A 13,851-nucleotide genomic window follows, 5' to 3' on the forward strand; every position below is an offset into this window, starting at 1 on the left:
ATATTTATATTTAGACCTCTTCAAAGAAGTGTTATGCTCACCAAGGCTGTATTTTTTTGGTCAAAAATACAGTAACAACAGTAACATTGTGAAATATTATTACAAATTAAAAATATCTGTTTTCTATTTTAATATATTTTAAAATGTAATTTATTCCTGTGATGGCAAAGCTGGATTTTCAGCATCATTACTCCAGTCTTGGATCACGTGATACTTCAGAAATCATTCTAATATGCTGATTTAGTGCTCCAGTAACATTTCTTATTATTATCAATGTTGAAAACAGCTGCTCAATATTTTTGTGGAAACCGTGATGAATTTTCTTTTCTTTCATTTATTTGAAATATAAATATTTTAACATTTTAAATACCCTTACTGTCACTTTTGATCAATTTAATGCATTCTTTCAAAAAAAAAAAAAAAAAGTATTAATTTCTTGAATTTTAGGTATAGCCTAGTGTATGTATAAGTTATAATGTATATAAGCATATTTGTATAAGGGAATTAGTTTTTTTTAGATCCTGTGAATGGTTACCATTACTTTTAATCACATTTTACCTTCATTACTTCACTTTAAATGTCCCTGTGGTGTGGTAAAATAATGTTGTACTTGTGATGCAAAAACTCATTTATTTATTAGAGCATGTAGCTTTATAATAATAATTTTTAAAAATCCCACAACATTGTTGAAGCACACTGAAATATCATGTCAAAGACATTTCACATCTCGCATTGCAATGTGAGTAAAGGCCCCTATAGCAAGGTCCATTCATGCCCTTTAGTGTAAAGATCATCCATGCAATTAGACAGTCTGTGAGGAGGTATGTGGCATGTTATTGACTTGAGTAATACCAAGTAATAACTGTTCTCCAAGAAGTGGATCTTACATATGAGTTCAGGTCAAATGCTGAAGGGACACATACTGTTAAACTGTGGTAAAGAGATCACAAAACAGTGTGAACATTTAATGACATTTCTTATACCATATTTGTTTTTTCCATACATAAATATTTTATTCATATTAGCGCTCTATACATCCCGTGCTACATGCATAGGACACCAATCAATAATATTAAATGCTATTACAAATAATGTCTTGTTGCAAGATACACTACAATCAGAAAATACTGCGTCTATTGTGCAACATGCACAATTGTATGTCTAACATCACGCAACCTTGGACATGTGTAGTACATACACAAAAACACAAGATAAATGTGGTTATAGTAAGAAAAATGTAAAATATTTGATGAGTCTATCAAAAGAATATGATATATTAGGCTGAGCAACGGTTTCAATATTATTAACAGCAACTGAGTGTGAAAGTTGCAAACACTGTTGATTTGTATGATTAAGGGAAATGGCCTTACCTTTCTTAAAAGTTCCTTTCAAAGTTATCTGTTTTTGTGCTGTTGATTTGTTTTTCTCTCCAAAGGAATGTAATCAAATCTGTATTTGCCCATTACTCAGAACATTATCATGTTCAAAGTCATTTGAATAATCCCTTTAGTTTGTGAACTGAGAAACAATGACGTCATCAGTACCCTTTTTATTGGGTGTTAATTTAATGATATATTTAGATTAAAAAAAGAATAAAACTGCATGGCAGCATACCCTTCCAGAGAGTCTGACCTCTCTTCATCTCTTACAGACTTGTCTAAATAAGAACACAATCTCAACATAAGCTTGACACATTATACAAATCTAATATCAATCTGATATCATTTGTTTCGTGTGTAGTTACTGCATTATGCCTTTGCACAACACTAATCTAGAGGCATTTTTGATCAAATTTAACCAGCCTGCCACCTCTGGGTGGTTTGAGTATTTTGAGTGGATACTAAACCTAAAGTTGTGGCCACCAAGATAGCAACATTTTCACCAAGACAGGCGCAGATATCAAGCAAACAGCGCGTACGTGCGGTCAAGGTCAAGGCCGCAGTGATGATCTCATATGTCTCGCGGGTCACAGCATGTCTAGCCCGTAACACGTCAAGTAGGTTGTTGAGTCGTCCTTCAGTCATGCAGCGAACAATAGCCTCTCGTCTCTCTTGCAGAAGTTGGCAACAGCTCCTTCCCACAGACAGTTCACATTTAACTGGAGAAAGAGGAAGCATTAGAGTATAGTCAATAGTGTATTCATAAATCTTTTATATTCTGCAAGAATATTGCAAATTTAGCAAGAAGAAACATACTCCACAGACAAATCAAGTCACATTTTTTATAGCGCTTTATACAACACAGTTTGTTTCAAAACAGCTTTATAGTGATAAACAGGAAAATAATGATTCAATTATGTAAACAGAATTCAATTCTGCTGTAAAGCAGCTCTAAAAAGACAATAGTAAACAGTCATGATTCAGTTTAAATCAGTTCAGTGTTAATTCCTTTCTGTTCAATAACTGTGTAAAGTACAACCCGAATTCTAGAAATGTTGGGACATAAATTGGAATAAAATGAAAACTAAAAGACTTTCAAATCACATGAGCCAATATTTTATTCTCAATAGAACATAGATAACATAACAAATGTTTAAACAGAGAAATTTTACACTTTTATCCACTAAATGAGCTCAGTTCAAGCAAAAAGTTGGCACAGGGGCAACAAATGGCTGAAAAAGCAAGAAATTTTGAAAAGATTCAGCTGGGAGAACATCTAGCAACTAATTAAGTTAATTGATATCAGGTCTGTAACATGATTAGCTATAAAAGGGATGTCTTAGAGAGGCAGAGTCTCTCAGAAGTAAAGATGGGCAGAGCTGTGAAAGAGTACGTAAAAAGATTGTGGAATACTTTAAAAACAATCTTCCTCAACGTCAAATTGCAAAGGCTTTGCAAATCTCATCATCTACAGTGCATAACATCATCAAAAGATTCAGAGACACTGGAGAAATCTCTGTGTGTAAGGGACAAGGCCGAAGACCTTTATTGGATGCCCGTGGTCTTCGGGCCCTCAGACGACACTGCATCACTCATCGGCATGATTGTGTCAATGACATTACTAAATGGGCCCAGGAATACTTCCAGAAACCACTGTTGGTAAACACAATCCGCCGTGCCATCTGCAGATGCCAACTAAAGCTCTATCATGCAAAAAGGAAGCCATATGTGTCGGCACTTCTACATATGTGTAGAAGTGCCGTCGTGTCCTGTGGGCCAAGGCTCATTTAAAATGGACTGTTTAAAAGTGGAAAAGTGTTCTATGGTCAGACGAGTCCAAATTTGACATTCTTGTTAGAAATCATGGACACCCTGTCCTACGGGCTAAAGAGGAGGGAGACCTTCCAGTGTGTCAGTTCAAAAGCCAGCATCTCTGATGGTATGGGGGTGCGTAAGTGCATACGGTATGGGCAGCTTGCATGTTTTGCAAGGCACTATGAACGCTGAAAGGTATATAAAGTTTTTAGAGCAACATATGCTCCCCTCCAGACAACGTCTTTTTCAGGGAAGGCCTTGTGTATTTCAGAAGGACAATGCAAAACCACATACTGCAGCTATTACAACAGTATGGCTTCGTCGTAGAAGAGTCTGGGTGCTGAATTGGACTGCAGGCAGGCCAATTCAGCACCCAGACTCTTCTAAAATTTCTCAGTTTAAACATTTGTTATGTGATCTATGTTCTATTGTGAATAAAATATTGGCTCATATGATTTGAAAGTCTTTTAGTTTTAATTTTATTCAAATTTAAAAAACGTCCCATTTCCAGAATTCGGGTTGTACATCAATTATGAAATGAGTTCAATTCACTTATAAAGCAGCACTACAGAAAGCATTGATGTCATCATCCAGCTAAGTTGAGTTCTCATCCAATAGTGTCAGTGCAGTCAAATCAGTAACATTGCTGAATATTTAGTGTCCCCAACTAAGCAAGCTAAAGGTGACAGTGGCAAGGAACCCAAACTCCATCAGGTGAGAAATGGAGAAAAAACCTTGTGAGAAACCAGGCTCGGTTGCGGGGGCCAGTTCTCCTCTCTCCAAATAAAGGACACACTAAGTATATACAAAAGTTTGGGACTTTAAAAGAAATTAATACTTCTCTTCAGCAAGGATGAATTAAATTGATCAAAAGTGACAGTAAAAACATTTATAATGTTACAAAATATTTCAAATTTATCAAATATACATGAAAAAAGTATTACATTGTCCACAAAAACATTAAGTAGCAAATGTTTTCAACATTGATAATAATAAGAAATGTTTCTTGATCACCAAATCAGCATATGTGAATGATTTCTGAAGGATCATCAGTAAAATTCAGCTTTGCCATCACAGGAATAAATCACATTTTAAAATATTAAAGCTGCAGTCTGTAACTTTCGGTGCTCTAGTGGTTAATAAACAGAACTGCATGCGTCTTGCAGAAAAACATTGTAGCTGGAGCTACTTCTCTTTTATGTCTATGACGAGTCACGCAGGTACTGTGCTACTCCGCAGTGGTATGACCCGAACCGGTCTAAAATAGTCCAAATATAAACACTTATAGGTGTACTGTAGTGATTCAGGATAAGACTAAAACACGGTTTGGAAAATGGGTTCCTCTCACCTGGTTCAGATCTTATCCGGACACACTCAATTTGTCCAACTTAAAAATTTCAGGTCATACTCTTCATCTGTTACTACTGGTGTTCCTCAAGTCTCTGTTCTGGGCCCTCTTTTATTTATTATTTACTTATTACCCCTTGGTTATATTTTCAGGAAATATGGCATTAGTTTTCATTGCTATGCGGACGACACCCAGCTCTACTTATCATTCAAGACAAATTCTACTCTTCTGTCTTCCTCTCTCTCAGATTGTTTAGAAGAGATTAAATCCTGGTTTTCGCACAATTTTCTCAAGTTGAATACTGATAAAACAGAGGTTCTTCTTGTTGGCACTAAATACAATTTGTCAAAATCCAATAGCTTTTCACTTTCCATTGATAATTCTATAATCTCCCCATCTTCCCAGGTTAAAAGTCTGGGTGTCGTCCTTGATAGTACTTTGTCTTTTGAAACGCATGTGTACAATATTACTCGGTCTGCATATTTCCACCTACGGAACATCAGCCGTCTCCGTCCATTTCTCACATCCAATTCCACAGCCATTCTTGTACACACTCTAGTCACTTCACGCATTGATTATTGTAATTCTCTTCTATTTGGGTTACCTCACCAACTCCTTCATAAACTTCAGTTGGTCCAGAACTCAGCTGCCTGTATAATTATAATTACTAGAACCTCTTCCATTGAGCATATCTCTCCTGTCCTCTATCATCTACATTGACTTCCTGTTAAATATCAGGTAGAGTACAAGATTCTGCTTCTCACTTTCACAATCTTGCACCCTCATATCTCTCCGAATTGCTTCATATCTACACCCCGAAGCGTACACTTCGATCTTCTTCATCTGTTTCTCTTGTTTTACCCTCTGTTCATTTAGTCACTATGGGGTCCAGGGCGTTCAGCTGTGCTGCTCCTCGTCTCTGGAAATCTCTTCCACAATCTTTACAAGAAAGTGATTGTCTGGCTACTTTTAAATCACGTCTTAAAACTTACCTATTTAAATTAGCTTTCTCTGATCAATTTTAAATATCGTATGTTAAATAGCTGTTGTCTTGTTGTATTGTGTCTTGATTTGTTTTATGTCTATCATTCAACTGTACGGTGTCCTTGAGTGTTTTGAAAGGCGCCTTTCAATTGTAATATTTCATAATATTACTGTATTTTTGATCAAATGCAGCCTTGGTGAATCTTCTTTCAAAAACGTTAAAACAATTTTTAATCAATCCCAAACTTTTGAACGGTAGTGTATTTTTTAAAATGCTTTTACTCTTAACCAGTTACTTCACTGCGACAAAACCTTCTATACTACTTACATTTAAATGAACAAAACAAGACTAATTCTGAGAAAAACAAAAACCCTCTGGGGAGGAAACACACTGGACACAGATAAGGCATTAGTGGGGCGGTCATTCAGGAAGCGAGCGAGCACAGTCCACACAGAACTGCTTAGTGCGCACATGTAAAGGCACAACACAAACAAGAACTGATACATTTGCTGTGTCCAGGTAGTTATGCCAACATATGAACACAAAGCTCCTCCAGATTTATTTAGCTAAAATACATCAGGCAATTGAGACTGACAGAGAGCAAATCTTTTTCCAGATGGAATAAAGTATACAACAATATAGTGTTTATGTTTGTGGTCCAAACTCATATGTTGTAAACATGTAGGACAGGAATGGAGGGAATTACAGAGATTCAAACAAAATGACTGTTTGGAGACAGAACTAATATCTTACCCTGGTTGCCAGCGTTGTGTTGTGGAGTGCTCTGAAACAGCGTTGTAGGGGACCTTAAAGATGTGGGGCTCTGTCTCTGGGAAATTCCACTATGCCCATTAATCTGAGTGAAACCTTGATCACTGCAGGCATTACTGGATTGGACTGAACTTTTTCCTGTATCTATAAAAGACATGAGCAGGAAAAATGTAATTATAAGACATTTTATACTAATAAAGTGAGAAAATGTATCCAAAATACTATTAAATGAGAGCTCACTAACCCCTAAAGCATCCAATCTGAGGACAACCTCTTGTTGCCATTGGCAGAGAGGACTTTCTTTTTGCCTTCAGTGAAGACACTGGCAGAGTTTCGTTTTGTGGAATCACCTTGGAGGTCCAATGTTTTGTGGGACCTTTGCAACTATTGTCCTGCTGGTGGTAAAAGACAGTCCATGGTCAGAATACAAAAGCTGTAAGCATGGCCGTACTGACCATTGAGGTTCTCGAGGTGTATAATAAAAGTCATGAAATAACTGCCTAATAATAAGTGTACTTTGGTGCTGCAAAAATGTTCTACAACATAAAGATAAATGACTTTCCCATCTGAGCTGATCACCAGTGTAACAGCGCATGTCAATGTCAAAATGACCGAGATGCCCAATAAAATAAAAGATTTATCTATTCAAATTTTTTCATTTCAAACCCAAATGCTATTTTACATTAACATTTTAACATTACCATTTAACATTTTTTACCTGTTTTTCTTAAATCCTGTGTATGGCCATGGTTGTAAGAAGTGTTATATTTGCACATAATTTATAATAAACACACACAATACAAAATATAGCTTTGAACTGAGTACCTGCTCAACAATATCAACATTGTGGTATAAAAAAGAAAGAACATTTCTTCACCAAATCAAGTAAAACCTGTTCACAGTAATTGCAGTAGTTGTCTCTTACCTCTAGGTTATGTAGCTCAATAGGCAACTCCCAGGATGAGCGCATTTTACAGCTCAGTAGCCTCCTCTCCTGGTGAAACACAGACATACAGCCCACAAATAATCATTACCACCTAATAAATACATAATTGGTCAACTGTCAAATTCTTCACATCTTTAGTAAAATAAATTTTAATTTATAAAAGAAAATATTCAACATGAAGTGGGGTTCACAGACTACTAGTGAAAATGCTTATCACTGAATAATTCTCCATAACAATTTAATGAAAATTATTTATTAGAAAAAGTAACATGAATTTTAGAATGTCTTAGTATTCAGTTTGTTCTCGTTTTGCTTTAATCATAGCAGCACTTGAGCTGTATGAACGCCACAAGCTTTTGTTCCAGTTAAACGTGATGATCTCCAGCATAGCATTTGAGAATGAAAGAGCATCTTGTGCTTCAATGAAATCAAGAACATCTGACCACTTGAAAAGAATATATAATGTTTATATAATTTGTTTATTGGATTAGTGACCAGGAAATCTTATTTCTTCTTAAAGGATTAGTCCACTTTCAAATAAAAATTTTCTGATAATTTACTAAAAGAAATTAAGGTTTTTGATGAAAACATTCCAGGATTATTCTCCTTACAGTGGACTTCAGTTGGCCCCAAACGGTTGAAGGTCAAAATTACAGTTTCAGTGCAGCTTCAAAGGGCTTTAAATGATACCAGACCAGGAATAAGGGTCTTATCTAGTGAAACCATCGGCCATTTTCTAAAAAAAAAAATGTATATACAGTGGGTACGGAAAGTATTCAGACCCCCTTAAATTTTTCACTCTTTGTTATATTGCAGCCATTTGCTAAAATCATTTAAGTTCATTTTTTTTCCTCATTAATGTACACACAGCACCCCATATTGACAGAAAAACACAGAATTGTTGACATTTTTGCAGATTTATTAAAAAAGAAAAACTGAAATATCACATGGTCCTAAGTATTCAGACCCTTTGCTGTGACACTCATATATTTAACTCAGGTGCTGTCCATTTCTTCTGATCATCCTTGAGATGGTTCTACACCTTCATTTGAGTCCAGCTGTGTTTGATTATACTGATTGGACTTGATTAGGAAAGCCACACACCTGTCTATATAAGACCTTACAGCTCACAGTGCATGTCAGAGCAAATGAGAATCATGAGGTCAAAGGAACTGCCTGAAGAGCTCAGAGACAGAATTGTGGCAAGGCACAGATCTGGCCAAGGTTACAAAAAAATTTCTGCTGCACTTAAGGTTCCTAAGAGCACAGTGGCCTCCATAATCCTTAAATGGAAGATGTTTGGGACGACCAGAACCCTTCCTAGAGCTGGCCGTCCGGCCAAACTGAGCTATCGGGGGAGAAGAGCCTTGGTGAGAAAGGTAAAGAAGAACCCAAAGATCACTGTGGCTGAGCTCCAGAGATGCAGTCGGGAGATGCGAGAAAGTTGTAGAAAGTCAACCATCACTGCAGCCCTCCACCAGTCGGGGCTTTATGGCAGAGTGGCCCGACGGAAGCCTCTCCTCAGTGCAAGACACATGAAAGCCCGCATGGAGGACCCCAAGATGGTGAGAAATAAGATTCTCTGGTCTGATGAGACCAAGATAGAACTTTTTGGCCTTAATTCTAAGCGGTATGTGTGGAGAAAACCAGGCACTGCTCATCACCTGTCCAATACAGTCCCAACAGTGAAGCATGGTGGTGGCAGCATCATGCTGTGGGGGTGTTTTTCAGCTGCAGGGACAGGACGACTGGTTGCAATCGAGGAAAAGATGAATGCGGCCAAGTACAGGGATATCCTGGACCAAAACCTTCTCCAGAGTGCTCAGGACCTCAGACTGGGCCGAAGGTTTACCTTCCAACAAGACAATGACCCTAAGCACACAGCTAAAATAACGAAGGAGTGGCTTCACAACAACTCCGTGATTGTTCTTGAATGGCCCAGCCAGAGCCCTGACTTAAACCCAATTGAGCATCTCTGGAGAGACCTAAAAATGGCTGTCCACCAACGTTTACCATCCAACCTGACAGAACTGGAGAGGATCTGCAAGGAAGAATAGCAGAGGATCCCCAAATCCAGGTGTGAAAAACTTGTTGCATCTTTCCCAAAAAGACTCATGGCTGTATTAGATCAAAAGGGTGCTTCTACTAAATACTGAGCAAAGGGTCTGAATACTTAGGACCATGTGATATTTCAGTTTTCTTTTTTAATAAATCTGCAAAAATGTCAACAATTCTGTGTTTTTCTGTCAATATGGGGTGCTGTGTGTACATTAATGAGGAAAAAAAATGAACTTAAATGATTTTAGCAAATGGCTGCAATATAACAAAGAGTGAAAAATTTAAGGGGGTCTGAATACTTTCCGTACCCACTGTACGTTTTAACCATGGAAACTCGTCTTGAACTAGCTCTCTTCTTCTTCTTCTCTATTAGAATTCTGGCAGTGTAGATGCTGCTAAGTGTATTACTGCCCTCCACAGGTCAAAGTTTGAACTAATTGTTATATACTTGCACTAGCATATTGTATATGACAATTTAGTTCAAACCTTTATAATTTTGACCTTCAACCGTTTGGGGCCAATTGAAGTCCACTATAAGGAGAATAATCCTGGAATGTTTTCATCAAAAACCTTAATTTCTTTTCGACTGAAGAAAGAAGGACATGGACATCTTGGATGACATGGGGGTGAGTAAATTATCAGGAATTTTTTTTTTTTTTTTTTTGAAAGTTGACTAATCCTTTAATGTTTTTTTTTGTTTGTTTTAAATGTTTCCTTAAAGGGGACCTATTATACCCATTTTTTTACAAGATGTAATTTAAGTCTCAGGTGTCCCCAGAATATATCTGTGAAGTTTCAGCTCAAAATACCTCAGAAATCATTCATTATACCATGTTTTAAATACCCATTTTTGAGTGCTAGCAAAAACATGCTGTTTTCGTGCATGTGTCTGTAAATGCAAATGAAATGCTGCTCCCCGCCCCCTATGCAAAATAGCGCTTCCTCCATTCACAGCATCTGCATGCATCGTATACTCTGCCAAATACTAACAAGACATCTGGGCATATTCCAGAAAGCAGGTTATGTGACATACATGGGTATGTTTAAGAGTAAGTAGGCGGATAACCTCAACTTTCGGTTCCAAAAACGGAGGTAACTTTTAGGGTATGCAAGTAGCCATAGCAACTCACTCTCTAAACATAACCTGTTCCGGAGCAGGTTATGCTCCAGGGTTAGGTTGCTTAAGAGGTATTCAGATGCATGTTGGGTGAACTTACTCCTGGACGTGTTTTTGGAACAAGCATACCTCGAGTAAGCAAGATTTGGGTTAATCAACTGAGAGTTCAGGGTATATGTGACACTAAATTAACCTTGCTTTCTGGAATACCCCCCTGCTTGGTTTTGATTATCATCTATATCGTGATCACGCTCAGGGACATTGCAGTTCTTCTTCTTCATGAAGGTTTATTATCTGCATGTGTTTTAAAGCTATATCAGTTTAAACTTCTAATTTATCATTTTCTCAGTGCACACATCTGAAGCACACAGAAAGCTGGATGTCAGACGTCTCGTGAGTATTAAACTAACTTCTCTTTCACTTTTTATTGTGCTTAAACTGCCAAATACACACAAGGTTATGTCAAAAACACAAAGTAAACATAAACACAGTCGGTTATATCTGTGAACGTAAACAGGCACAGAAATCGCATGTGTATATTATATCTGTGGCGCATTCCCTTCAAAAATAAAACTAATCCACTGCGTCTTCAGCGGCTCAGATGTCGGGAGTAAATGAAGACTGTTATGTTCACGCCGACTACCATGCCGACTTTGAATACCAGATTTCAATGAAAAAGAAAGACTGTTTGAAATGTGGACTTTTGGACCCCAATGTATAAAAGTTATTACTATTATTCAGCTCATTAATTATTAAACAAGTACCTTGCATTTTTTCAGATGAAGAACATCTTCAGTGAAAGTCTGAGGATCAAATGCTGCTAAAGCTGTCCTTAGAACTGCTGCACACTCTGTATGAGCAAAAAAATAAAAATAAATAAATAAATAATAATAAAAAATAATAAATGATGAGCAGATCTTAAATAACACCTTTAAGCTCCATGTATAAAAAATGCTGTAACTAACCCTCAGCCGATGGGCGTTTTTGAGGTTCACTGTTCAAGCATCTAACGATGAGCTGGGTAAGAGCATGGTTTTTAGGGGTCATTACTGGCAGGAGGTCAACCTCAAAACCAAGCTCTAATTTGGTCTGAAGCTGATCAATACCTGTATGAAAACAAATTTAAAGGAAATGTTTCAGGTCAATGAATGACTGAAAAATCCTTCTCCCAAAATAAAACAAGATGCACTGAAGAGATGACAACATACCTTCACATGGACGCTTTCTATTCAGTGTTTCCCACAGCAGAACCCCAAAACTGTAGAATCATTAAAAAGCTCAAATGAACTCAACAATTCTACTGTAACTTACAGCTGAAACATTCAATTTCGAGATAATGCACCTCACCTATATATGTCCGCCTTTACAGAAGGAACAGCACCTTGTAAGACTTCAGGTGACACATAGGCCAGATCTCTGTAACATGGCCCACGGCAATTAGAAGTGTTCAAGTGCATGTCTATCTCTTGGCCCCAGTCACACAACTAGAATGACACAATTTTAAAAATAAGTAAAATTGTCATGCATATGCACAATTTTAAGGAACTTTGGACTAGGCATGGCAATACTTTGGCATGGTACTGTTGGTCGAGAAGAACATTAGTAGCTTTCAGGGCTCCATGAGGCAGCGGAATGGCATGGATATGAGCTAAACCTTCAGCAACATCCAACAGGATCCGAAGACAAAGAGCCACCGAAAGCTCTGGGTACAGGTTTGTCTAAAGAAAGCAAAAAATTTATTACTTGCAGTTAAATGAAATAAGACCAGTAGAATACACACAGAGACATTTCCTGACAATAAGAGTTATATTACAGATGATGCAACAGCTATTGAAATGCTAATGCATTGTATTGGAATGCTACTGCTGTTCGTTGGCACTATTTTTTTTTTTGCTGTTACATTACTAGATGGTTCCTTGCCCAGGGGATTTCCACTCTCTCACTGTCAGGAACATAAACACACCTTTCCAAAATCAAAAAACAAACACTCACAGTTCCTGCTTTAGATAACATTCTCATCAAGTATGTTAAAACACCTGTCTGTGACTCAAAACATATTTTTAAATGAAGTATTAACTGTTTAACTAAGTGCTTACCTCATGCAGTATTGAATCTAGAGATCCTTCAGTCATCCAGTCCCACACCAGCCCCACTAGAGAGTGAGTTGTGTACACACCCAACGGGAGTAGTATTCGCTCAGAGCACACCTGACCTGACACTTTATTTAACCTGTCAATCCACTTACTGATACCACACACACACACACACACACACACACACACACACACAAAGTATTTAAGTTTTGTTTATTATTATTATTATTATTATTATTATTCATTCATATTAATGCTGTATCAATAATTATTAATTTACTACAACTTAAATAGCCAAATATATTTTAGTAAAACTTTATTTAATTATATATAATATATGTAGCCCATATTTACTATGCAAAGCAAAACAAACAAACGTGCAAAAATTATCTGCCACAGGTACGATGATTAAAAATGCACTTTACCTGTCCTTGATTAACTTGACAGCCACTTTGCGTCCTGTCCCTTCGACATGTCCTCGCAAACACGCACCAACACTCGTTCTGACCAAAACTACATTTTGCAAGTCCTTCTCATCAATTATCTGCAGATGACTGACCTGAGCCATTCCTCTGGACCCAGTCAATTTCAACTCTGCTGGGACGCTGAGTATACTGAGACTGCTCGACTAGACCCATTTGCTGTCGAAAATGAAAGGAATTGAGAGCCCGGCCCCCAGATCGCGTGCTCATGACACGTCGCTTGTTTATGTCGTGTCTTATTGGCTGAGTTCACAGAAATCCCCGGCTAATTTTAACAGTCATGTAGTGTTGAAAAACAACTTCAGTTCAACTTATTGATTCACCTGGGCGCGAAGAGAAAGCTGAACCAAAGATAAACTGATTTTTGAGGGGAAAAAATTGTACCCGATTTCATTTTTTTTTCTATGCACATACATGAATAGCAGTTTTAGCAAATATGTTTAAAAAAAACAAGTAGGCCTACATTCACATGAGATGATGACTCCAGTACATCGATAGCATAGTAAAAGATGTTTGATTTTATATGAAGCGGGTCGCCATCCTGAGATCACGTGACCAGCCGAACTCTACCACGGTAATGGCGTAAGGGGGTAAACTGAAAGCAAGTTGTACTGCCTCGTTTTTTTCCCCTGAAATGTATGACCACATGAATAACATCATAATACCTTTACAAAATAGCCATAAATGGAAGACAGTAACAGAGTGGAAATACATTCAGTTAGGCTATTAATTATTAACCTCTCAGGCTCTCCACACTAATTTATTGACATTAGTATCCATTGTTCATGTCTGAATCGTCTCTAGTCACGTAGGTATCACATGTCTAACACAGGCTGCATCAACAGCTATGAGTTCAT

The 13,851-nt window shown here is 37.4% G+C and overlaps 1 protein-coding gene across 2 annotated transcripts; it reads right to left on the reverse strand.

Moving 5' to 3' along the window:
• Positions 1-936: 936 nt before the first annotated feature.
• Positions 937-13,199, reverse strand: si:dkey-181f22.4 (receptor-interacting serine/threonine-protein kinase 2). Of its 2 annotated transcripts, none has more exons than XM_051899048.1 (11): positions 12,938-13,199; positions 12,516-12,663; positions 11,988-12,137; positions 11,767-11,903; positions 11,628-11,677; positions 11,385-11,525; positions 11,184-11,269; positions 7,224-7,292; positions 6,543-6,690; positions 6,281-6,442; positions 937-2,098 (listed from the first exon to the last, which is right to left on the reverse strand). In XM_051899048.1, exons 1-11 carry the CDS (start codon positions 13,078-13,080, stop codon positions 1,794-1,796), a joined length of 1,539 nt encoding a protein of 512 aa, XP_051755008.1. In that variant the 5' UTR covers positions 13,081-13,199; the 3' UTR covers positions 937-1,793. The 2 variants fall into 2 exon arrangements, with proteins under 2 accessions (XP_051755008.1, XP_051755007.1); XM_051899047.1 differs by having other exon boundaries at positions 6,543-6,693.
• Positions 13,200-13,851: the final 652 nt, after the last annotated feature.

The sequence above is a fragment of the Ctenopharyngodon idella genome, chromosome 7 (assembly GCF_019924925.1).
Source record: "Ctenopharyngodon idella isolate HZGC_01 chromosome 7, HZGC01, whole genome shotgun sequence".
NCBI classification, from domain to species: Eukaryota; Metazoa; Chordata; class Actinopteri; order Cypriniformes; family Xenocyprididae; genus Ctenopharyngodon; species Ctenopharyngodon idella.

Bases quoted from the DNA above. Each gene is read 5' to 3' on its own strand.
- si:dkey-181f22.4 (XM_051899047.1), bottom strand. From the start codon at position 13,080: ATGGCTCAGGTCAGTCATCTGCAGATAATTGATGAGAAGGACTTGCAA. The intron at 12,138-12,515 runs GTAAGCACTTAG...TGCTTTCTTTAG, and splicing joins TAGATTCAATACTGCATGAG to ACAAACCTGTACCCAGAGCT. The intron at 11,526-11,627 runs GTATGTTGTCAT...GTTTTCATACAG, and splicing joins TAGAAAGCGTCCATGTGAAG to GTATTGATCAGCTTCAGACC.